We start from the raw sequence: 23,787 nt of genomic DNA, 5'->3' as shown, positions 1-23,787 counted from the left end.
GGAGGGATGAAGGGAGGTATAGGCGCCGCTCCCGAGTCCAGGGGGAGGCGGTGACTTCCGAAATTTATGGGTGCGATTGCGAGCCAGCGGCGTCGCTGCCTCCGTGCAGAGCATAGCGCACTGAAGCTGGGATTACCGCAACTTTTCTGGCAGCGCATATCAGCATCCGTCGCGTCTCCTATACCGGTTTACATGCTGCGTCGTCCCAACTAGATGCACAGGGATAGTTTGAGATTTTGCTTGGTGAGTTACCCCTTACTGTGATTTATTTATTCGACAGCGGACCAGTATGTGCTCGGCTTAATGCGTCACCTTATAATAAATATCCCTGCACTATTTCTTCAATTACATTAAGTGTAGTAGGTGGCGCCGAAGAGAACAGTATTGTGTTGATTGTCTGCAACTACGCAGGCTGTGCTTCACAGGTTTCTAAAGGCACAGCTGAAGTAAAGTAGTTTTTATAGTTTTAAGATTACGCCATTCACGAAAGCTTCTTCAGACAGTTTGCGTTTTCTGATTAAGTTCTTGCCTTCAAATAAATATCTCAGTAAATGAATAGTTTAACAAAGGTATTGGAAACGCTACAGCGTAATTATGCACAGAGAAGACTATTTGTTATGTATAAATAAGTCGGTTCGTCTGTTTAAAGCAGTACTGGTATATTAGTACCGCACAAGTTTTTTTTTCGTTGTCACGTAGCGCTCTGAAATATTCGCCACCTGGTGGCGCTAGTCGACAGTCGACTGTCGCAAAGTTGTGCTTTTTAAACATAGCTGCTGATGTTTAGGTACCGTTGCGTTTCACGTTTTCCCCCTGAAACTTATTTACAGCAATTCAGTTGCACATTAATATGTAATAGTATGAATTCATATTTTCTATCAATTTGTGAACTTTTAAACGATGTAAATGATCGTTGGTGGAAATCTGCTCACTATAACGAATGGCGTGTCATTGAATTTTGTCATTGCTTTATTTAATTTGCTGTAGGGATCAGGTTCAGAGCTCTTATAAGGAAATGCATTCTAGTGTATCCGTTTCATTATTGATTGTTGATTATTTATAATAATTGATTGATTATTTTTTCACTGCCTTGAAGATAGCAATCCTACTTTTATGTGTGTTTGTTTTGCAAGCTTTTTTATTTTATTGTCATGGTGTAGGCTTTTTCGGTGTGTGCTAAACACCTTAGTTTATATTAGGGAATGGTACACGGGACAGTTTTACGTTTCGGTTAGGTATGAATTAGTTTAATAAGGTGAGTTTTTGACAGTCCGTACCCTGTTGCAGGCAAGCAGCTGATGCGCCGATTCATGCGGTTTTCGAGTGAAAGTCATGTAACAAAACGCAAAATGATTCATAAAAATCCAGTGCTGCTGTACATGACTTGACTAAAAAAACGGAATCAACAAAAGTAAGGTCCAGTGTGGGTTATTTCAACTTTTAATTGAATGTTAAGTTGCGGTTCCATTTTTATTTCCTGCAGTTAAAAAGAAATTGATGTGGTGTTAAATGGAAAAACAAAAATATTATGTATTCGAAGAATACTCATTTTTTCTACTGATGTCTAACAAGTTGTTTGAAGGAGTGAGCTGTGCGTGCATGGCGTGTTTACTTGCTGAAGTGACACCCCCGATGCGCGCCATCTGGGCGCGTTCAGGCTGGAGCTCCGGCAATCCCGAAATTACAGGAGAGTGAAATTCAACTTGAGAGCGAATCCTGAGCTTCGGCGGCGTCATGATTAAACACCCAGCAGCTACTAGATACGGGGCGGGGGCATAAGCAACAGCATGTCAGAGGTGAATAATGATCTAGTGACATACCTTTGGGCAGTGCTACTCCTTTATATTGCAGGGGAAATATCAAAACTGTTGGAACATAATGGCTTTATGAACTGAAGTGGTTTACCGCTTTGCTTCAGGTTATTTGAAGTTACTTGTATTTTTCCCTGATTTATTCATTACTAAAAAACCATTTCCCATTTTAAATGGTCCCTGCCACTTGTCTTGATTTCTTTTAGACACTGAATTTTTCCAGTCTTCGTATATGAAGTGTCCCCATTGACTGACTAATTAGGAGAACAGAATCCTGCCATGAATCCTTGTTATCACCAAGCCTAGAGTTAAAATTTGTGAGGGTTTTTCTCCCCTTATTACACTAGTGCATGTGGTCTCTCCTGGCGGGCAAAGCTAGAATTGAGGGCTGGGCCCTTTGGCTACAGGTAGAGTTGTGATTGGATGAAACCAAGCGGTGACTTTTGTTTGCATGCAACAAAATCTTCTGCAGGCGCTAATGAGCTTCTTTCCCCTTGTTCACACCCTGAGCTATGGATGTTACCATGGTTACCTCCATGTTCCCCCCCCCCATGGTAAATTTGAGTATGCATGATGCACCGTGGAGATGGCAAATAAAAACATCTCTGCAAAGAAAGTTTGTCACCTGCTTTTGTTAGTTTTTTTGTATGGTGGGTAGCATATGTTTTTATTTGGTTACCTAGAAACTAAAATGGGCTGCAGGGTGTCTTACTCTTGTGACTGACTTCCCCTTTGCTACCAGAGAACAATGGAGAAACCTGGGTAGTAACTTACTGTGCAGTGCACCTCACTTGTGAATCGTGATAATTGGAGAAAATGCTTATTGTTTTTTTTAGCAAACAGTTTAACAAGAAGTCTCAGTTTAAAAACCCCCGTTATTTATTTAATTAATTTATTTATTTTGCTGAACTGAAATGCATTTTCTTCTAATACGTACTTTCACTGGATGCCTCCGATGAGCTCTTAAATGTCTCTATCGGATTTTCACTAAGTTCTGGATATCTATTTCACCAGTGCTTTTTTCACAAGCTGTGGCCAGTTGGGCAGTTTTGCTGAAATTCATAAAATTTCTTCTTCCAGCTGTACATTCGTTAATTGAATAGACAATGCTGGGTTTTCTTTCATTATTTTGAAAACATGAATTTCTAACAGTCCAATGCTTGCGTCCAGTTAACCAGTGAATGACTCAGTACGAGAGAGAGCACAGCCTTGACACCTGGGTCAGATCATTTTATGAAAATCATCCACTAACAGCTGAGGTTGGCTTGAAATATGAATGTGGCTGCTGAGAATCTTGTGAGATCTTTCAGCACAAGACCACTCAAGCGTAGCTATTTGGAGCAAAAACCCCAGACCTCACTGACACAGCAGAGGAAGTTTCTCGTTGGCAGCAGCTATGCAGAATCTGCATTGGACGTGAAATACGAGTCCCTCGTCCGCTCGTGCTGTCCGCTCTGCCATGCTTGATAAAAGCGGGGTTTCACTGCTAACACCGGGTTTCTAATGGGATGCCACTGCTACAGTGCATCTCCTTGGATTTGAGCTATTGCTTGTCACACTTTCTGATGACACTCTCTTCTGCTCCGAGTCCTCCGTATTTTTCAGTGAGACGAATGACTCTGCAGCATCGTTTCTGTGGGGTCGTTTTCAGAGCATTCTGCCGGTTGCCGTTTTGTCGTGGCGGGGAGGGGGGGGGATTTAAGGGCTGTATATTATGTCTTGGCAAGTAATACTTTTTCATATTTGGTCATTTGATGACAGTGATCCAGGCTAAACTGCACGGAGAGAGACGTAGTCAGAGATTTCATTTGCAGACTAGGTCAGCGATTTCGGTACTTATGGGTCACTGACTGAGGTTTAATTAAGTTTCCAGGGTGTTCCAGCATCTGTTCAGAAAAGTGGACCCCCCACCGGCTTTTTCCTTTGTATAAATGAGTCTCTTACTGAAAGAAACACCACTGCTATTTTGCTTATATGATATGAGCAGGAACACACCCAAATGAGGCACAACTAGGCTGCATTAATAAATTTTTCTATAGCAGTGTGATGCAATGTACTGGAGACAAAGGCTAAGAAGACCAGCCTAGTGAAAATGCTTAGTCTCTTCAGTGCTGCATTATCTTATAAGTGCTTAATAAAACAATGGATGAGAATCTTAGTAGTGGATAAAGCAGATAGTATCTTGATTTAGAAGTATGAACCAAATTAAACCCAGCTTCGCATATGTGGAGTTTGTATGTTCTCCCCGTGTCATCGTGGGGTTTCCTTCAGATACTCTGGTTTCCCTCAACAGTCCAAAAGCATGCTAAGGTGAACAGCAGTTGCCAAAACATCCATAGATGTGAATGTGTGTGTGTGAACGGTGTGTGAGTGGGCCCTGCGATGGGTTGGCGCTCCATCTTGGGATGTTGCTTGCCTTGCACCCATAGCTACCAGGATTGGTTCTGCACCCCTGCGACCTTGCATAGGATAAGTGGGAACTGGAAATAGATAGATAGATGGATGGAATTAAATTAAACTTAGTATAACTGGGGGCCCAGACGGGTCCTGGATCTTTATTACCTATAAGAGTAATTTCAGACGTCGTTTGTAGTTCTGATGATTTCTGGTGTGGAGTTGGGCTAAAACTGTAATTTGCAGAAAGAGCTTTAATATCCATTCATTCATCTTCCATAACCATTTTTCCAGCGCGAGGTCACCTGGAGGCCATGCAGCCACGCTGGAAAGCTCGTGCAAGAGTTTTAATTTGAAGTTGTAAAAACACTTTTGTGCTCACACTCGGAGACTTGAATGAGTAATATATGTGCATATGTACTATATTGTTTTACTGGAGAGAGCTGATTTATAGATTTTGTATAGATACAGAACATTAATTCTACTTTGATCCAAGCAAAGTAAATGGCTGCTGTTACCATCAGTCTTTAGAGTACATGAATTACTCAGAAAGGTAAGGCAGAAATTCCCCATTCCACCAGTAAATCAGAGGCATTAGTGACCATGTGTTCTGCGCCAAATTCTTTACAGTTGTGTGCCTATCTTATTACTGCCCGTCTTGTGCTCGTTGTGAAAATCATCTTGCACCAGACGTTCAGTATTTTGAGTGCAATTTCAGTAAGGAAATAAAGACCACATTTGTAAATCTCTCTGCAGGTGAAATATTAAAACCAAGAAGAATCGGAGTGAGCTTCTTGGTTTTGCCTCACCTGTGATAATAAAAGCACGGCCGCAACGGAAAGTGGTTTCTGGTTAAATGTGCACCCCTCAGGTTCCCCTCAGGCGTCGGGGTCACCCCTGCCCACGTCGCTGCCACTCAGCCGAATCGGTGCTCAATATGTTCGTTCCGGGGATGCAGCCGTTGGCTGTTCTTTGAAGAACCCCGTGGCCCACTGCACGTCTCCGTCCGTGGGCTCCATCCATCACTGTCACAGGTCCAGATTTCGTGAGGAATGCAGAGGAAGGAGCCAGGCTGGTTCTTGAGATTGAGGTTGCTTTTTTTTTTCTTTCTTGAGTTCAGACCTGTGGTGAGAGTTGGGTCCACGTCTACAGAAACTCTTAATGAGTGTGGCGGGCAGGCAGTCCACCAGCGGGGTGCTCGCGCCGCGTGTGTGTTGGAGCTCGTCACGCTTTTATGGGGCTCCGCACAGGTGAGACCGGATGTGAGGCAGCCGCGTGAGGGTGGTCTGAGCCCACAGCCCAGGAACTCTGCTTCCTTCGCATGCATTCTGCCTCCTGGATGCTTTGGAGATGCCTCCTTAAGATACCATTTTGTCTTCTTCCATTGTTCCATTTCTTTGTTCTCCTTTATTATTAATTCTTGTAAGCTCTCTTCTCATTTTTGTCGTTTAATCTTTGTCTTTATCTTCTTCATATTAATCTTCCTTTCCATTTATACACTTCTTACATATAAGGCTTAGTTCTGCATTTTCCAATGAGACACACAAGCCAGACCAGCAAGTGACCAATAAATATGTAACACACACGTGGGGTAAACACCAATTTTTGGGTGTGTGTTCTCGTAGTGACTTGTGCCCCAGAGATGGGATTGAGTTATTTTACAAAATGAGGATGCTATAATCCCTTGATCTACCCTACAGACTGGAATTCTGCCAAAGAATGATGGCGATCATACTGATAAGGGCAAGACCCCAAATCCTTCTGTGCTTATCTGGATTTGATGGATGCACAGAGATATGCATCAGAACTTAATGGAAAGTGAATATTGTGTCAGCAAATGCATTGCTATAAATAAGGTGTTCTACTTTGCTCATTTGAAATGCTGATTACAGGATTGAGCAAAAAGTCTACAGGTTGTTTTCCCCATAAAATAGGTAGTGGTTTGATTAAAATTTTTATTTATTTTTTTTTTACTTAAGAAGCATAGCACTGAGAGAGCGAGAGAGAGAGCGTATGCAGGGTCAGTTCTGGTCAGAGGGGATACAGTTTCCCCGTACAGTGGTCAGTGCCCCATGCAGAGGATTGGCTAGAATGAGATGGAGTCAGTTGAGTGGTGTGCTGTGTTTACAGAGCAGGGCAGGGTGCTCTGTATTATGCGGTTCTGCATACCTTTCTCCAAACTTCTGAACACCTCGAATCCTTTAAAAAAGCACTTAATGGCTGCCAGGCTAAAATAAACAAAAGCAAGAGCCAGTGCAACCAAAATAAGCGGATGAACAGAGAACCGCCAAGGGCCACTTGTTTTAAATGAGTTGGAGCTTTTGCAGTGGTTTGTAATCCTCACGGCAAGGTTTTATACCGATGTATTAAGGATATGTTGGCGCCCATGTGTGAATAACTATAAAAACCTTTTATATTCATCTTCAATATTAATCTTTTCACATTTGTGCCTCCACTACAGAAAGCTTAATTTAATCTCAAGTGTGTGCCTCTTGTGCAGGTTGAGAGCGGCGGTGGTAGAGATGCCATCCATCCATATATCTGTCTTTCATTCAGTACAGGGTCAGGTGTGGTGAGGCTTTGAAAGCCGTGGTAGTCAGGATTACCACGCACTGTCAATCAGCACACGGGTGATCCACCATGGAGACGAGGAACTAATGGGAAGACAGGTTACTGCAATTCTGAGATTGATGACGTTCGCTCATCCCACGCGCCATGGGTTTTGTGGCACTTCCTTCATTAGGGAGACGTTTGTGGGCCCGGAGCTACTCCTGTCCCTCAGGGAGCCTGCAGCTCTTCAGCTGTGAAGGTGTTGATGTCTCAAGACAGTTGAGCAGGCCAGCGTACGTGAAGAGTTCGATGGGCCTTATTGGTTACAAACAGTATCTGCAGGGACAGTATAAACTTTACGACTAGACCAAGACATTCTTGCGTCAATTTATAGTCCCCCCCCACCCCCCCCACATCATAAACTGATGCCAAAATATTTCACGTTTTTTATTATTATTGAATCAATTTGTCCAATTATTGATTGTCTATATGTTCATTTTATTTAATGTACTCAGTATTCTAAAAGATCCCAATGACTTAATCTTATAAATCCTTTGCTTTCAATGGTGTTTAATGATAGTGATATCAACTTTGATACATCTGTGTCTAATTAATTAAAGTCCATAATTAGCTGCATTGTTTCAGTAATACAAGGGCCCATTTCAGGTTATCTCCCGTAATTGTAAATGGCCAATATGCCCTTTATGTGGTACAGCAAATGCCATCGCTAGGGCAGCACGTACTCTACGATTGAGCTGATCGATTTTTAATGGCAAGACGTACATAATTAGCCATCGTCGGCTGCCACCCCGGAGTCAGCGGTGTATCTGAGTCTCAGTTATAGCTTGGGTAATGGGAAGCTGTCCCTGTTCATTCTGTGGTGCCCCCCCCCCCCACAAGGAGGACTTCCGAACATCCCAAAGCCTCATAAACACTGTATTCCACAGTGTTATCTAACTAATGCCTGGTTTAATAAGCATGAAAGCTAGTATTGAGGTGTCTTTCCTCAATAACTTCCTAGGCCTTTATGCCGTCTACAATGATAGATGTGGAAAGAACCACTACAAGAAACTGGTACTTGGAAACCTTCAATTTTTTAAATGGGATTTAGATGTTTTTTATTGTTAAAGGCGCATAGGCATCTGATTTAGCTTTATTTAGCAGAGTCTTTTATCCAAAGAAACATACATTTTTTTGGGAAATCTGGGTCAGACAGTCCCTAGAGCAGAGGTGGCCAATCTTATCCGCAAAGGGGCGGTGTGTATGTGGGTTTTTTGAATAACCTTTAGGTCAGCTGTTCATACCCAGGAGTGAGGACTCTTCAGCCAATCAGTCCTCTAATTAGTAATCTAATTCGGGAGTCACAGCGAAGACCTGCACACACAGCGGCACTCTCTGGGTAAGATTTGCCACCGCTGCCCTAGAGCGATTGGGGTTAAGGGCCTTGCTCAAAGAAATTGAAATTTCAGGTCCAGAAAGTAAAAAATCCAGGCCAAGATTATGTTTCAACCAACGCATTGCGATTTAAAGAGTCACAGCCAGAGTTCTCAGCTGGTTGGTTGGAACAAAATCTTGGTCTGGATTTTAGCTTTCTGGACCTGAAATTTCAACCACTGCTTGCTCAGGGGCCCAACACTGAAATCATTCTACTAATCTGGGGATTTGAACCAGCAACATTCTGATCAAACGCACAGCATACTAACTGACTGAGCCACCTGCCATCATTGTTTGTAGCAATCAGGAGTCATCAAAGTACAGAGATGGACAACTTGGTTTTTCCAGATGTATGCAAATGTTTCTCTGTTCTCAAATAGCACACTTTTGGGGTCTGTTTCTTGACAAATGCAGGTTTGCTGTGGTCATTGGAAAAGTATGTTTAAGTCAGTGGCAGGTTTTTAAAACCCCGTGTGAACACGTCCCAACTTTTTTTTTTCCGGGTCATTAGTCTGTTAAGATTTTGCAGACTTGCTTCAACTACGCTGCCATATCCCAGCCCAAACACGGCCATATGTGGATGTGTTGGGCAGGTAAAAGTTCTACGCTGGAAATGAGCAGGTGGAATAATGGCTTGAGAGCTCACAAAGACCTCAGTTATACATCAGTGGAATGCTGACTGGGCCAATTAGGCTCCTTCATGAGTTATACCAGCTTTGAAATAAACCTTTGATGTATGTTTCCTGTGGGCACAAGCCTTCCCATGGTGTTACCAAAACACAAATCACCTACTTGAGAGTCTGTGGTTTTGGGGAGTATGGCTATGGGGTTAGGCAGCCATTATCTATTTATTTATTTTAATGATCTTTGCTGTAATCCTACACCGCAAAACTTTTTGTCTGCCACACCTGGAACCCACATGTCTCCTCCTCGCTTTACTGGCGAGCAGGAGAGGCTGTAAATGAGTGATCAAAAAAAGGCGCCAGTGGGTGAATAGGTAGCTCTCCCCACTTCACTGCCGTTCCAGTAACGAATCAAAACCCCTATGTTGTTTGCATGGATTGAAACACTTAGCTCACCAAGGCAATTTTTATTTATGTGGCACTAGCTTAGCTTACAGTATCGGCAAAACCAGTGCAAACACTCACGTTCATTTTCACAGGTGCTTATATTTACTGCTTAAGTACTTGAAATTTTCCTTCTGCTTCTTCTTCGCTGTGCTGCCGCTTGACCCATATCTGCTCTAGATGAAGGTATATGGCATGCTGGCTTTATGCTATCACTCGCACCTGTTTTAGGCTTTTAATGCTCATTTTGATTAAAATGCTTCTAGTTTTATGAGCTCAGCTGAATTAATATAGAAGTTTTTGCTGGTAATTTCGTGTTCGTAAAAAAAAAAAAATAAAAAAAAATTGAAGGTGATTCGTTTTACGTTTGTCCTATAGGCAGTCAGTCTATAAAAGGATTTGTTTTTTTTTTCTTCTCCAGCAAATATGATGCAATGTAGATGTATAAATTGTTGCTGTTAGTGGTCATAATGGTTTTGCTCCATTTTAGAACTAAGCAGGACTCCTTTGAGTGAGGTGAATATCTCTTTGGCTTGGAGAGATTGTTCTTGTCAGTGTCGATATAAGATGCTGTGAACAACTCCTTGATGTATCTCTCTGAGAAGTACTTCTGCGACTTCCCTGCTTACAAGCTAAGAATGCGTCAATCTCAAATTTCTATTGACTTCAATTATAACTGACAGGTTTACTCACACTGTTACTTAAAGAAAAATGCAGATCGTTCTGTTTTCTGACATGAAACCCTCAGTAGATACGCAGCATAGTCGGTTTGAGGACGAAATATTTCCCTCTTAATATCTATTACAATGCAGCAATATGTAAATTAAGTTCTGGGACGGCAGAACACTGTATGAGAATGTGTCTGCGTCTGTGGAAGATATACATTTTTTTGGAACTGCATCCTGGTCCTTCCCTGCCTCTCATTGATGAAGGACTTTTTCATTTCTTGTAGGAGCCTGATATGAACTGTCCTAGCATGAACTTCACATCACGTAACGTTTCCCATTCCTTTTGAAAGTCACTTGAGGTCCGGTTTTATGAGGCACTGCCGGATAAGTTGACAGTCACCCCTGGCATTATAAAGTCATTTCCGCCCTTCACCTGGCTGGTTTGGTATGAGTATGGGGAGTATTAGACAAATGAGCGTATCTTAAGTATAAGTGATGCAAAGTTTGAAGCCCCTCACCCCCTCTGACCTGGTCCTGCTCCCCGCACTGGGCTCTCTTTCCTTCCCTGGCACAGCCTCCATTGGCAGGGATCTGAGGGGCCTTGCCGTGTTTCAGCATGTGGTCCCAGTTAGTTATTTACGGCCGTCCCAGGTGCTCTTTATAGCCACCGACGCTCTCTGCCCAGGCCCCCCCCCCCCCAAAACTGGGGGAGGAGGAGCTGGAGGTCAGCTCTCTGCTGCAGTTTACATCGCTGAGATCCTCGCATGTCACTATCGAGGCAGGCATGTGCAGGCAGTCACATGGGCGCATATTTCTATATTAACTTATATTTAATGTTAAAGACAGTGTTTTAAAATGGAAAACTTTATTTCTTGTGGGATTCTATGAAAGAACTAGGAAAGAAGTAAATACTGTCCAAATATTGGCAGTTATTTGCGACTTTATTGGGGCGGTTACTGCAAGCTGTGGAAATTGGTTGCTCGACATGGGTGGGCGGTCGTTTGGATGGATGGGGAGGTTACAGTCCTGACAGCGTTATAAAACAGCAAGTCAAGTGGTCTCTAGGCTCCCAGGAAGTCATCCCCATGGCCTGGTTGAATGGAGATGACTGTTGCACTCTGGGAAGGCTCCTACTTGGGTCTTGTAGCAGGTCTCTCGTTTGGAATGAGGCTGTAGACCCCTGGCCCAGTCTGAGGCACCGGAGAGTTCGGACTGTTTTGGTCAGCCCACTCTCCAGCTGTGTCAGAAACTCTCATGATAACATTTCAAAAATCACTTTAAGTTAAACAGATTAGCCTGCTCCGCTGATGGGAGGCATTTCCATCCGAGCTTCCAGACCATGGTTCTCCTGTGGCTTGACAAGATGTGAAGATGTTTTTCCCCCCCTCCCTTGTTTAGCATTTCAAGGAAGATGGAAACTTTTTCTCTTTCAACAAAACGTGGGTGTTGTGGTTGGGGAGCTCGAAGCATTTTGATACAGCTCACAATCACGCCATTTACTTTTGATAAAAGTTTAGCGCTTGATATTTGCAAGCTATTTTAATTCATTTTGACCTTTATCTTTTTTTTTCATACTTTCTAAACTATTAACTGGAGATTAGAGATTTTTGTTAAACATTAAGATACTGGCATCAGTCTGATGTGTCAGTCTTGGCTGATATTGCTGATTAATATCTACACTGTATAAATATTCAAAATTATTAGCACCAGAGGTGATGTAACGTCATTCAATCTCTTAGATCGCAAACTCTGCTAGTCCAAAGTTGCCATTCCCATGTTGTAGCCATATACTTAGAATTTATCATAGTCTGATCATTTAATTTGTGTAGTTCGTTTTGCCAGGCTCCCTTGAATACCCTGGGGGTGTATATACTGCACAGTGGCTGGGAAAATCTGCAGAAAACATCCTTCCATTTTTAAGAAAGGAGTGTTTTGTACTCTACTTCGAAAAGACTGAGCCCGTGAGATTGTCCATCGGGCTAATTTGGCACGGACTGCTGATGGTTCGACGTTGCCTTCAGAGTCATGTTCGATGAGCGTTCGCAGACCAGTTCGTGTGGTCGACCTTGGGAAACCAATAATGACCCTCATTACATGTGTTTATGCAGGGTATGTCAAGAATAATTACGGAGCACATGACCAGACGAATGCTTTGTCGCTCCATTGCCATTTCTGTATGGGAATCCTCTAATTAGTCAGTCTGCACGCCCAGCTGTGAGATCTGAACATATATTAACACACAGTCTGAAGACCACATGAGGTGCAACCTGGATAAGCTCTACTGATTCTTAAAGATAGCAGAATAATTGCCTTAATACCTTATTCAAGGGCCTTTGGGGCACGTCGAGTGAGCTTTTCATTCATAATAATGATTCATGACCTGTGGCTGAATAAAAGCCAGAAATCCATTAGTACTGTGGTTTCCAGTCCCAAGCGATTGAGTTTTTACACTGCAGAAGAATACATGCAGTTAACATCCGGCAACCTTCTGGTCTTATGGGCGATAGTGAATTAACGTAAGGGGAATTTAATATGCTATTTTAATTTGAAAACAAGATGTAGCTAGGTTTAAAATACGTTCTAAATACAGTAAATGATTTTTCCAATGATTTGGATTGTTTGTGTTAAACATATAAACGTTATAGTTGCTGCAACACTGAAAGATGATTTTATAACCAGTGTACCAAGGTTTAAAAATATGTATGATAGTTATCACGACAAATAAAGTGTTGTGTTGTTCAGATTTGTTTCTCGTGATTAATTTTTTGTTTCAAATGAATGGTTCTCTGAGCAAAAAGTATTTTATTATTTTATTTATTTTTTTTTACTGGGAACTCCCCATTTAATGCGAATGCAGTTATGTATTTGTCCAGGTTAACACCTTAATTTGCACCTTTATTCATGGAGAAAAATGTGGATTTCAAAGAGGCAGCTTTAAAATGTGATTTATTTACTTGCCTTTTGGGAAGTAAACAAGGTTATTAGACTGGCTTTTTAAAAATGCAAAAGACCCACCTCTGGAATAATCACTATAAATAATAAAAGATGAAAGGGACTGTGAGTCACAGATGTTTGAGTGCTACCAGGCTTACAGGACAGATGATATAGATTTTGAAAATATGTTAAATAACGATGCTTTAATGCTACTCGACTTGTTTATAAAGATCTTTTGCTATCTGTTTTGCCTCATGGGGGGCATCAGAGTCCAGGGAAGGAACGTGTACCCTCCGATATTTTTAATGTGGCTTCACCCCCCCCCCCCCCAATGAATAGACCTTTATTTAAATTATGAACTCCACCCCACCCCCCCTCACACACACACAAACACACAAGTTTCATGTACACTTTTGCCTGAGGTTCCTTAGTTTTCGTTGTGAAATTCCCATTGGATAACAATTTGTGAAATTTGAGATCAAAATAGAATGTGTGAATTTTGGTTGTACCTCAGCCTGCTTGTAATGTTGTCCATCCATTTTCCATAGCACGTGGTCCCAGTTTGTCATACACGCACGCACCAGGTACCGCATGGGCAAAAACAAGAATACCCTAAAGAAACCACAGGAAAAGCATGCAGATTCCTCACGCAGAGCTTTGGTGCGGATTACTCAGAAGAAAAGTTCACATTTTATATAGTGCTATTCCCAGCATAATTTCCCAAAAGTGCTTGACAAAAAGGTTCATAGACAAACATAACAGCCGTTAATTTTATGCCATATTAAAGGTCGACAAGGGATGAACAGAGGGGAGAACTGCTTCATTGGTGCTTATAAGAGGCATAAAAATCTAATCGGCTGCCCGAACTTCATTCGGATACTAACCCAATGCCCAGTTCATGATGTGCTGTGTCACTAAAATAAGCTTCTGTCATCTTTCTCTTTCCTCCAGAAAACATTGAACTAAGAGTGACAATTTTTGTGAATTGACAGGTTCCCCTTCAGCCTCTTGAAGTTAAATATGTGGGAATTTCTGTTTCGAACATGAAGTTAGTCCATATATTTAAAGTCAGAAAATTCTGTGCCTTTTGTGCATAGCAGAATGTTGTTTTTTTATTATTTATTTTTGCACTTAATGTCCATAGCCTTCTGTAAATACACTATACAAAGCACTGACTTGCTGTCCTGAATATCGCCCCCCTGTTCCCATCATATGCTTCAAGATTTTGATGTATGCACACCCAAATGTAGGCACGGTCACCAAAATACCATGAAAATACCATAATCATACCATATACACACACAGCCTAGATAAATCACCTCTGAAAACCCTTTCCTGGATTATCAATTTCACAGTTTATTGCTATGCGCTCCGTAACTTGCGGACTGAGAGCCGCTGAAATGGCGGCAGTATGTGCTCTGTGCTGAAATGTACACTGTGCACTTTCGCTGAACCTTTCGCTCTGTAGCTGGAGGCAGAGTGTCAATGGAAAACAATCAGAGGAGACTCTGGGACTGTAAGCGGAGAGCTGTGTCTGATTCCTCATCTGGCTGCGACGTGAGTGGCTGCCTGGGGGGCAGGGCTGGCTGCATCGCGGTCCTGGAGGGGGCACAGTTCAAATGCGGCAGCCTGTGCCATCCCAAGGCATTACATTAGTTGCAGTTGAAGCAGCCATGCTGGTCAGGCCAGAAACAAAAACAGGGGAGTCCAACAGCTCTACCGATAAGTCCTATCCGGTAGATTTCACCGACGACTGGGCCAGAGCGTTTTGTTGTGGGAGGGAGGAGGGGTCAGCACATGTATTTTTAATACCTGGCAACATGCCTAATCAGGAGCAAACAAATTTCAGGGGGTCAGACCCCTAATTTTAATATGTGGTTACATCCCTGCCGCCCTCCCCAGGAGCTATTTTCCTGCCCCCGCAGCCCGTCTCACAATTAATCGGTTTCCAAGCGATTATTTATCATCTTCTGCTCCGTAGGTCTGCAGCTCCAGTTAAACGCATGGCTGATTTAACGGCATTTCGCACTTTCCCTGCAAACTTCTGTATCTGTCTCCAAACCCTCACCGTCCCCATGACAGTGATCGTCCATCACTGTATTTTCCAATCCAGTTGCACTGCGTCAGCATTTCTTATTTATATACAGATGTTTCATGTACTGTTTTAGAACAATGATTATTTAAAAAGAGGGATTATATGTTGAATTAAGCACCATCTGCCCCACAATAGAAATAGGCTAGATTATTTGTTATATAATAGTGATATATATCGCTATCTGTCTGACTTAACTTGACATTGAATCATTCTGTTGGGTGGAAAAAAACTCTCAGCCATTCTTGACACATAATTCTCCAGGATTAATAGCTTGGCCTGTGACTTTTTATCTTAAAAATGTCTCCTTTCAGGACTGATGTTTTCTGCTGTAGCTTTCACAGACAAATGTGGTTCTCTCTCTCTCTCTCTCTCTCTCTCTCCCTCTCTCTTTCTCAGCAGCTGGGTGACAGGCTGCTTGAATATCCTCAGTATCTGCAGCTGGGCTAACATAACGGTTTTCACAGCTTTGGTCAAGGTGCAGTGCAGTTTGAGTACTACAACGTGAAGCACTTTGCGTGAAAGACGCTGTTAATATACCGATAATACCTCGAACGATCAAAGAGTAACAGGCACATACTTTTTTTTGAAAAGCTAGCCGATGTCAGCCATGATATCACTCTGTTCCGTCTAAAACTAATAGTCTACATTTTCCATAAACAAGTACGGCCTTGATGTAGCAGATCTATCCTGAATTTCATTTATACACTTTTGTGTTGTTTATTATATTTTTTCTTGGTGTGGACTGTACTCAGATGTGCTCTAACTCAGTGTTTCCCAACCTTTTTTGAATTGTGTACCCCCTGAGAGATTTTCTCATACCACAAGTACCCCCTTTGTCAAATGTGTTGATGATTCAATAGTTTATGTCTTTTTTTGCTCTTTTCATTGATAAAAGCTGGGTTTGTTATTCATTAAGCAACACATCCCAGATAGATTTTCTTTCTATACCAGGGCACAGCTAATGGAATGGCTGATAATATTTACCCATCATCAGGGAAATTAAATATAAAAATTTTTTCCACGTACCCCCTGTAATGTGCTCGCGTACCACTAGGGGTACGCGTACCCCCGGTTGGGAATCACTGCTCTAACTCACGCGATACATGGAAACACATGTGCTCCTTTACCCGCAAATACTGGCTCTTAAAGTGAAACTAAGGACATTTATTGAATGCTGAATGCACTGGTTTACAAAGTCAGATCACCTTTTTGGTAGCCTCTCTGGAATTCTAAGAACCATCTATAGTTTTCTCATCTGGCTTGTAGGCGGTAGCTGATTCTGCAGCCTGGCTCCTTTCAGTTACGTCGGGGCTGTACGTGATGTTGGTCTTTGGACACAGATGTATACGGCTGATCTTTCTCTCTCCCTTCCAGTGATTTATTTTATTATTTTTTTATTTTTCCATCATCCACCTTTGTTTACCTTCTCATGGCCCACGCCATGTCACGTCTCCTCACCAGACAGCCCGCTTCTTCTCTTCTGCCATGTCAGGGCTCTGTGTAAAGGCCCGTGATGGGTGATGGACCCACAAATGTGCACCATGATGTCTTGTTGACCTTCCCTACAGACCCACACATGCCACACAGTTCAGCCCTCGTTATAACTTTGGCGCCAGAAACGTAACCATTTCCTAACTGGATTTCTGAACAAAGTACATTCTCTGAATTCAATTTTTGTCAGGTAGTGAGGGAAACAAATGTCATTCTTCCACTAGAAATATCTAAATACAGTAAAGAAAAGCTCTCTGTAACTTGTATAAGAATCATCCCTAAACATGTTGGGGCGGGAAGTAAGCAAGTGTGTCGCGCTATGAGAAATACCTACTATATTCATTACTGGCCAAGCTTATTTAATTAACGGTGGCCTTTGAGCTACGACTCAGAGAGCAGCATTCGCGCTCAATTCCCCTTTTTCAAATGTCACCATGCTGTCAGCTGAGCTCGGCTTTCCCACTTCCTGCCATTTGACAGAAACCAGGTCTCTTACAGGGGTTGAAGACGCTGCTTATTTTAGGTGACTGCCGTCTGGGTTGTTTACATCAAATCATTTATCTTTCGGACGTGGGGCGTGTCCCCTAACCCTGTTTTGTGGCCTTCATAGACAGAGTGCAGATGCGTAAATTGTGGCTGGTCTTTACTGTTCTATCGTCAGTGGACACCAAAATACAGGTTAAATATGAAAACCTGCTCAGATATATTTTTGTATTGTATTTTTTGCTTTGAATAAATGCTACCCTGTGTGTTCGCTTTTTTTTTTTTTTTTAACCAACAGGATTTATTTTTTTCCCCCTACGTGGATTTTTAGCTTATGTTGTTACTTTGACGAATATACCTTCTGCCAAGCACAAAGTTCATCGGTGGTGGTGTTATTTTTCTTTTTTGAGCTAAATGTGGTTATTTTTTTGTCTTGGAGCCATGTGACCGACCTCACGCCAGCCTCAATCCGGTCACCCTGGGTCTGGTGGAGCAGAGAGGCCTCAGATTCTGAGTGATATCCCCTAACCCATTTCTGAAGCTTCCGGATGTTGGAGTGGAGCCTCTTCCCCCCCCCCTCGTGTCACACATCATGCTAGTCGGATGTGACAGGAGTAAAACGATCCCCCACGACTTCGGAGGTAATTGGGGAGGTTATAAATAAGGCTGACTCACGAACCTCTGGAGAGTCTGGTGGAACTGGATTGAGTCGCTGGTTGTGCTTTTCCATATTCTGGTCCGAGTAAGACTGGTGCTGGATACCGTGTTTTTAATTCGTGCACTTCTGCGTATTCTGGCCTACAGCTTCTTTCTGTGGCAGTACAGCAGGCAGCATCCCTATCAACATTTTGACTACTAATGATTTTCGTATTCGGCCTTCAAGTCGTCTCTTAGGTTCCTGTTTCAAGTCCCAGTCAAGCCGAAGTGTCTCTGTCATCGTACGCATGGGTCATACACTGAGACGAAATTACGATCTTGTTGGTCACAGTGCAAGACGCAGCGATAAATTGGATATAAATGTGAATATGAGACATTAAACACGAACAGTCTCGCAGTTTAAACACAACCTACTGAGATATGGACATGGCATACAGAGAAATATGATCAAAAATACAGTTTAAAAGTACAAACAAACAAATTTGTGTATGCACAGAGTTGTGCTAATGGGCAGTGAGTTGTAGGAACAGGAAGGTGCAATAATGAATGTGTGGTAATTTCTGTCTGGACAATGCTTGGCTGTTAGTGGTGCCGTGGGGTTTCAATGCATAAGATCAGTAACAATTTCCGAGTCCCTCTGTTCTTACCGTTCCCCAGTAAACGGTTTCTGCTATAAAACGCCTTCCTCTGGGAGGCTGTTTGTTAGGCTCATCGTCGATGAGGGCTTCCCGCAGTGGAGCCCTCGTAGCAGTGGTTATAACTGACTAACAGGGAAGCGGTTTATTGCCGTTAAAGTGATGAAATATTTACTCATCTAATATGCAGTCTATTGGAGGAGTTTTTTTTGGCCCTTTGTATTAAACCCTAACAAGCCATGGGATTTAAACTGATTCACAAAAGGAAATTCTCCCCCCTCCCATCTCTCTGTGCATGTGCCTGTGTGTGTGTGGGAGGGGGCGGGGGTGGTATATGAGCGTGTCCCCTGCATTGTACTGGGATCCCATCCCGGGTGTCCCCTGTGTTGTGCATGCTTTCTAGGATGAGATCCAGACTCACCCTGGTCTTGTACTGGATAAACGATCTGGGTGGATGGATAAATTCATACTTGTTTTACTGAAAAGCAGTATCTGTCTTTTGTTTTCTGGTTCACAAACTGTAGCTGGAACCTGTACCCATACCTGGATGAACCTGTACCAAAAACCAGATGTCGGAGACTTATCAATGCAGCCTCTCCCCAGGCTGTAGTGGGGCTACTTTCCGATAAATCACAAGATAAAAATATCGTAAGGCGAAAATGCATTTTAATACAGTACACCTAACAAAACAAATATCATAGCCTAGCCTAGCCTATAGCCTATAGCCCTAAACATTTATGGAACACTTGCATTAGCCTGCAGCTGAGCAAAATCATTAACACAAAGCCTAATTTATTTAAAAAAAAAAAAAAAGTTGAATATCTCATGTAATTTTCTGAATAATGTACTGAAAGTGAGAAACATTTACCCATCGATAAAGTTGAAGTGTCGTATCCCAGGGAGCATCTGCGTAGACTCTTCCCCCCATCTTCTAATAAACACTTAATAATGTTGGTCTTGATTTTTATTTTTTGTGCTAACCGCCAGCTTTTTGAGCAGCGGATCACTGCTTGTGTTGACCTTACACATTTCTCCTCCTCCTCCTCCTTCCCCTCCTCTTCAGTACGGACGCTCTGCGTATGATGGATCTTTCTGTGCTGGCTTTTGCTTCTTCAGCCAGACCACCTCAGGCTACAAGGCAGGAACAAACAGATGAGTTGTAGTGGCTTTTTGATATTTTTACTGGGGGTGTGATACCCTGCCATTATTTTGCTCAGCTCCAATCTTGTATCTTGCCATTGGGTGAGGAGGCAGCCTGTCATGCTGGGGTGTGAGAACAGACTTTTTAAGTCCATATTGGGGTTGTGGGGGGGGGAGTGATGCAGTATTTCTGAGAATCTCAGGTGCCTCCAGTTTCTGACATTAATCACATGATCTAGCCATGACGGTATGTCAAGGAGGCCAAAAACGACAAGCACACAGTTTTTTTAAACGAATGTCTCAGCAGGTAAAATTTTATTAACATGGCTTAAGTATTGTTATTTCTGGCGTTTCTCTTTGTTTTGGAGAGGGCATGATGTCCAGAAGATTCTCCAACCTCTCTTCACACACGCGAATCGCCTTCTCTTCCTGATGTTCCTCTCGGCCCCCATCCCCATCTGCCATCTTTTGCGACTCTCCACTGCCGCCTTGCATGTGTGGTAAAATGGGCTATTACTCAGACTTGTTTAGACAGGGCCCAACTGATTCTGGGAAATCTCGTAAACGATTAACATTTGTGTTTACGACGAGGTTAGCCTTGGAGGGGGCCAGCTGGTGTGTGGTCTTCTGATTGCAGTTTTTTTTTCATGTCAGCTTTAGGGTTAACGGTGACGTTTATCACTGAGGTCCTTTAAATGAAAATGGTGGGACGTAAAACTGAAATGGTGTGATTTTTATTAAAAGATCACAGCTCGGGTAAAAAGGGCAGTAGCTCTTTGAATGGCGAGCTCCGAAAGTTCCCCCACGCCGATTAGACACAGAGACGTGTCCCAACTCGCCAGCAGCAATTAAGCCTGCGTGTGACATGCCAGGAATGTGGCACCACTAAGATGGCCCCCGCGTTGGGGCTGGGGCTCCGGGAAGCCACGCGACCCAGCTCAGCGATAAGCGTTCTTTTTCAATTATCACACCTCCGAGCTTGTATTTGGAGGTCGCTTGGAGTTGTACTCGCTACAAGCTCAGATTTCCTTTGCCTGGGCACGGTTTGTGGAGGGAGGGATTGGGGCATGGTATGTCCTGGAGGGGGGTTCTGGGAATCACCATGCGCCATCGCTGCTCCCTGATGCTTAAGCGCCTTAAATCACTCGCTAGGAGATGCGTGCGAGACGTATTAAAGGCCCCCCGCTGCCTGTGATGCGCGTCTGGCATGCGGAGGCTATAGATGGGTGTGCCTTAACTTCCATCTGGGAGAAAGGGGGAGGGACAGCCTGTGCCCTGCTCCCCCCCCCCAATCCAGCAGACTCTAGCAACCTTGCCAGTCAGCATGTTTATTTATTTTATTTTTATTTTAGGGTGACCCTTCTGTGGCCACCTCATTAGTAGCATCTATGGCATTAGTTGACTCAGTTCTGATTTCCATTTGAAGATGGCCCTCCCATCTAACCTAGACTCCTTCAGAATATTAGAGGTTTTTCTAAATGGGCTCCCAGGATGAATTATCCCTCCCCCTTCCCAAGTTGTCAACCTGGGGGGGTGGCAAAAGGTGGTCAAGTTGTCTGGTGAATTTGGATCAGCACTTACACACCAAGGAAAATGTGGGTCGTGAGTCTAAACCATTTTAGATTCACTGATGTAGGGTCTCCGAGAAGATGCCTCACTAACTCGGCCCCTCCTCAGAAGATGGCGCTCTCGACAGCCCCCATGTCGCCTAATGGGCTTACCAGCACTGCATATTCCCCAGAGGGCAAAGTTTCAAATGAAATGAGTGTCTAACACTTTCAGTCTTACCATTTTCACTGGTATCTGTTTCCAAAGGTCAGGGGATCTATTTGGGAGGGTCTATATATATATTATATACCCACACCCCATGAGCAATGTGCTTACAGGTCAGGGTACAGCTCTATTACGCTGCACACTTTGTACCGCTTCTGCCCCCAGGCAGTCTGCAGTCTGGATGATCCTTTTGGACTCCTGTACTGAACTCAATTGATTTACACTCTTCTTTCATGTCCTGGATTGTTAGACGTGCCCAATGGTTAATCATCTTACAGTTTTGATAGGATGGGACTTGAGGGTTTGGGCCTCCGGGTTCAAACATAAGGAAGTGCTTGTGATGTATCTTCCTTTTAAAATATCGTTAATCTGGGCTGAGATTTATAAAAGAAAAAATGTTATAATGATGATTCTTATCATCAGTGCATGCAGGGTGAGTGTAATGAAAGTTATGGATATTTCATCAAAAGTTCACAGGACAGCAATGGAAACTGGGTTCCTTTGCTGGCTTCAAAATCGAAATCAGGTCCGTTGGCCAAAAATATTCACACACACAGGGGATTGTTCTCTACTAGTCAGTGGCTGTCTGACATAGAGTAGATACTAGTGTTGGTTGTTAGTTACATGTATCAGCTTTACGTAATGAATCTAAAATAAATGTAATTGCAATCTGTTAATTATTGAGAAAAAAAATGTAATTGAATTACTAATTGCTAATCAAAATTAGTTGGTAATTCCAACGAGGGTTACATCCGAATATATTGTTTTGGTAAAAGGCTTATATATAGCTTTTCAGCTTTATCGCCCAGTTTAAAACATTTGTTAGAAAACAATGAGAAAGTACTAACATGTAATAAGCTACTTTTAATGAAGCAATCAAAGTAGTTACCCTGTCAGAAATCTAATGAGTAATGTAACTCATAGTCTACATTTCGAAAGTAACTCTCCCGACATACAGAGTTAGGAATAGACCATGGTAACATGGTTATAGGGTCGACACATACAGTGCGGATGGGAGGTTGATAAATATATAAAAAGTGCAAGAGTGCATGTCTGTGGAAGGAATGCTTTAGTAAATACATATGTACAAAACAATACAAGTTCAGTGAGTTATTGACAACAATGAGGTATTGTTTGTTGGGGGCTGGGGCTGTTTCTGGGCGCCCTGTCAGCGCAGAGAAAATCCTGTCTAGTTCACGAAAGAAGACGACATACCGCAGCTGATTGAAAGCACTCGACTGACAGCTGCCGGTAGCTGATGTTGCTTTCGGTCCCTTTAAATCCCTCTGCGCCCCAGTGCTGGTATGCGTAGCTGATGTGGGCACTGCCCCAGTGTAACATGACCACAGGAGATGCTCGAACCCTGACCGAAACCATCTCTGCTTCCCAGGTCCCCTGTCGCCGAGGCCGTGAGCGCCTCCCTCGGGTCTGAGGAGGAGCAGCACCCCGACGTCCATGGCCCCCATCGCGGGACGAGCCGCGACCCTCCGCCTGCTCCTGCAGGGCATGCTGGTCCTGTGGCTCAGGTGCGCCACCAGCAGGGAGCACGGCTGGACTGCGGACTCATTGTGTCACCGAGCTGGACACCCCCTCGTGTCACACACAGGTACTCTGCCACGGTTACGTTTAGTCCAATTAGCCTCCGCATGTTTTTGGACTGTGGGGGGAAACCGGAGAACCCGGAGGAAACCCCACGACGACATGGGGAGAACATGCAAACTCCACACACATGTGACCCAGGCGGAGACTCAAACCCGGGTCCCAGAGGTGTGAGGCAACAGTGCTAACCACTGCACCACCATGCCGCCCCCAAAGTTAATACTATGTTTTTAATAACACAGTAAACCAATTGTACTTTTCCAAATCATTTAAAATATTACACTCCTTGATACTGTACAGAACATGGTGATCAAGGGGGAAAAAAAAAAAACATTTTTCATCGATGTTGTACAATATGACTGGGGGAGGGTTTGAGCGCATGGTAGGTCCTGGGCTGGTGGTAGTTTTGTCTTCTACTGGGAGGGTTCTGATTATTAGAGCTTGCCACTGCTCTGCATGTGTGTATGTTTCATGTCAAACCTGCAGTCCAAAGACATATGGTTAAGTGAAATTGCCTTTCTAATTTCCCTGTATAGTGTGTGTGTGTGTGTGTGTGTGTGTGTGTGTGTGTGTGTGTGTGTGTGTGTGTGTGTGTGTGTGTGTGTGTGTGTGTGTGTGTGTGTGTGTGTGTGTGTGTGTGTGTGTTGTGTGTGCCCCTGCTTTGTGTGCTTTGCTTCAGGCCAGTTCCAGGCCCCTTGATGACCCTCATCAGGAAAAGTGTTTGGAAGATGCATGCATTGGTTTTGTAACTTGACACATTGCATAAAACACTGAAGTCCTGTCATTTTTTTTTGTTTTTGCAAACAGGAGGTATCTGTATTATGTGGGGGACCTACCTCATCCCTCTCTATAAAAGCCTGTAAGCACAGTGGCTTCCTGGGGGGGGGCGCCTTTGTTAACCAGGTCTCCGCTGTTGTTTGTGACCTGTGATGTCTGAGAAACATTGCAGGACAGCGGCGGTGTATTGATATCGAGCAGAAGAATGGGAGCCACGATCTCTGGGGAAATCCCCCCCCCCCCCCCCACACTGCCCCCTGTGGCCCTTCCCAGCCGCTT

General features: G+C 43.4%; 1 protein-coding gene across 2 annotated transcripts in view; it reads left to right on the top strand.

The window, feature by feature from the left end:
- Positions 1–23,787, top strand: part of sema5a (sema domain, seven thrombospondin repeats (type 1 and type 1-like), transmembrane domain (TM) and short cytoplasmic domain, (semaphorin) 5A) — a 94,992-nt gene continuing 71,205 nt past the window's right edge. For both annotated transcript variants that reach the window (XM_048976480.1, XM_048976481.1), the window contains exons 1-2: positions 1–243; positions 22,523–22,738. In XM_048976480.1, coding sequence (XP_048832437.1) covers positions 22,588–22,738 — 151 coding nt within the window. In that variant the 5' untranslated portion in view covers positions 1–243; positions 22,523–22,587. The remainder of the gene's footprint in view (positions 244–22,522; positions 22,739–23,787) is intronic.

Source organism: Brienomyrus brachyistius, chromosome 15 (assembly GCF_023856365.1).
Source record: "Brienomyrus brachyistius isolate T26 chromosome 15, BBRACH_0.4, whole genome shotgun sequence".
In the NCBI taxonomy this organism is placed as follows: domain Eukaryota; kingdom Metazoa; phylum Chordata; class Actinopteri; order Osteoglossiformes; family Mormyridae; genus Brienomyrus; species Brienomyrus brachyistius.
This window is presented reverse-complemented; position numbering and strand designations above follow the sequence as displayed.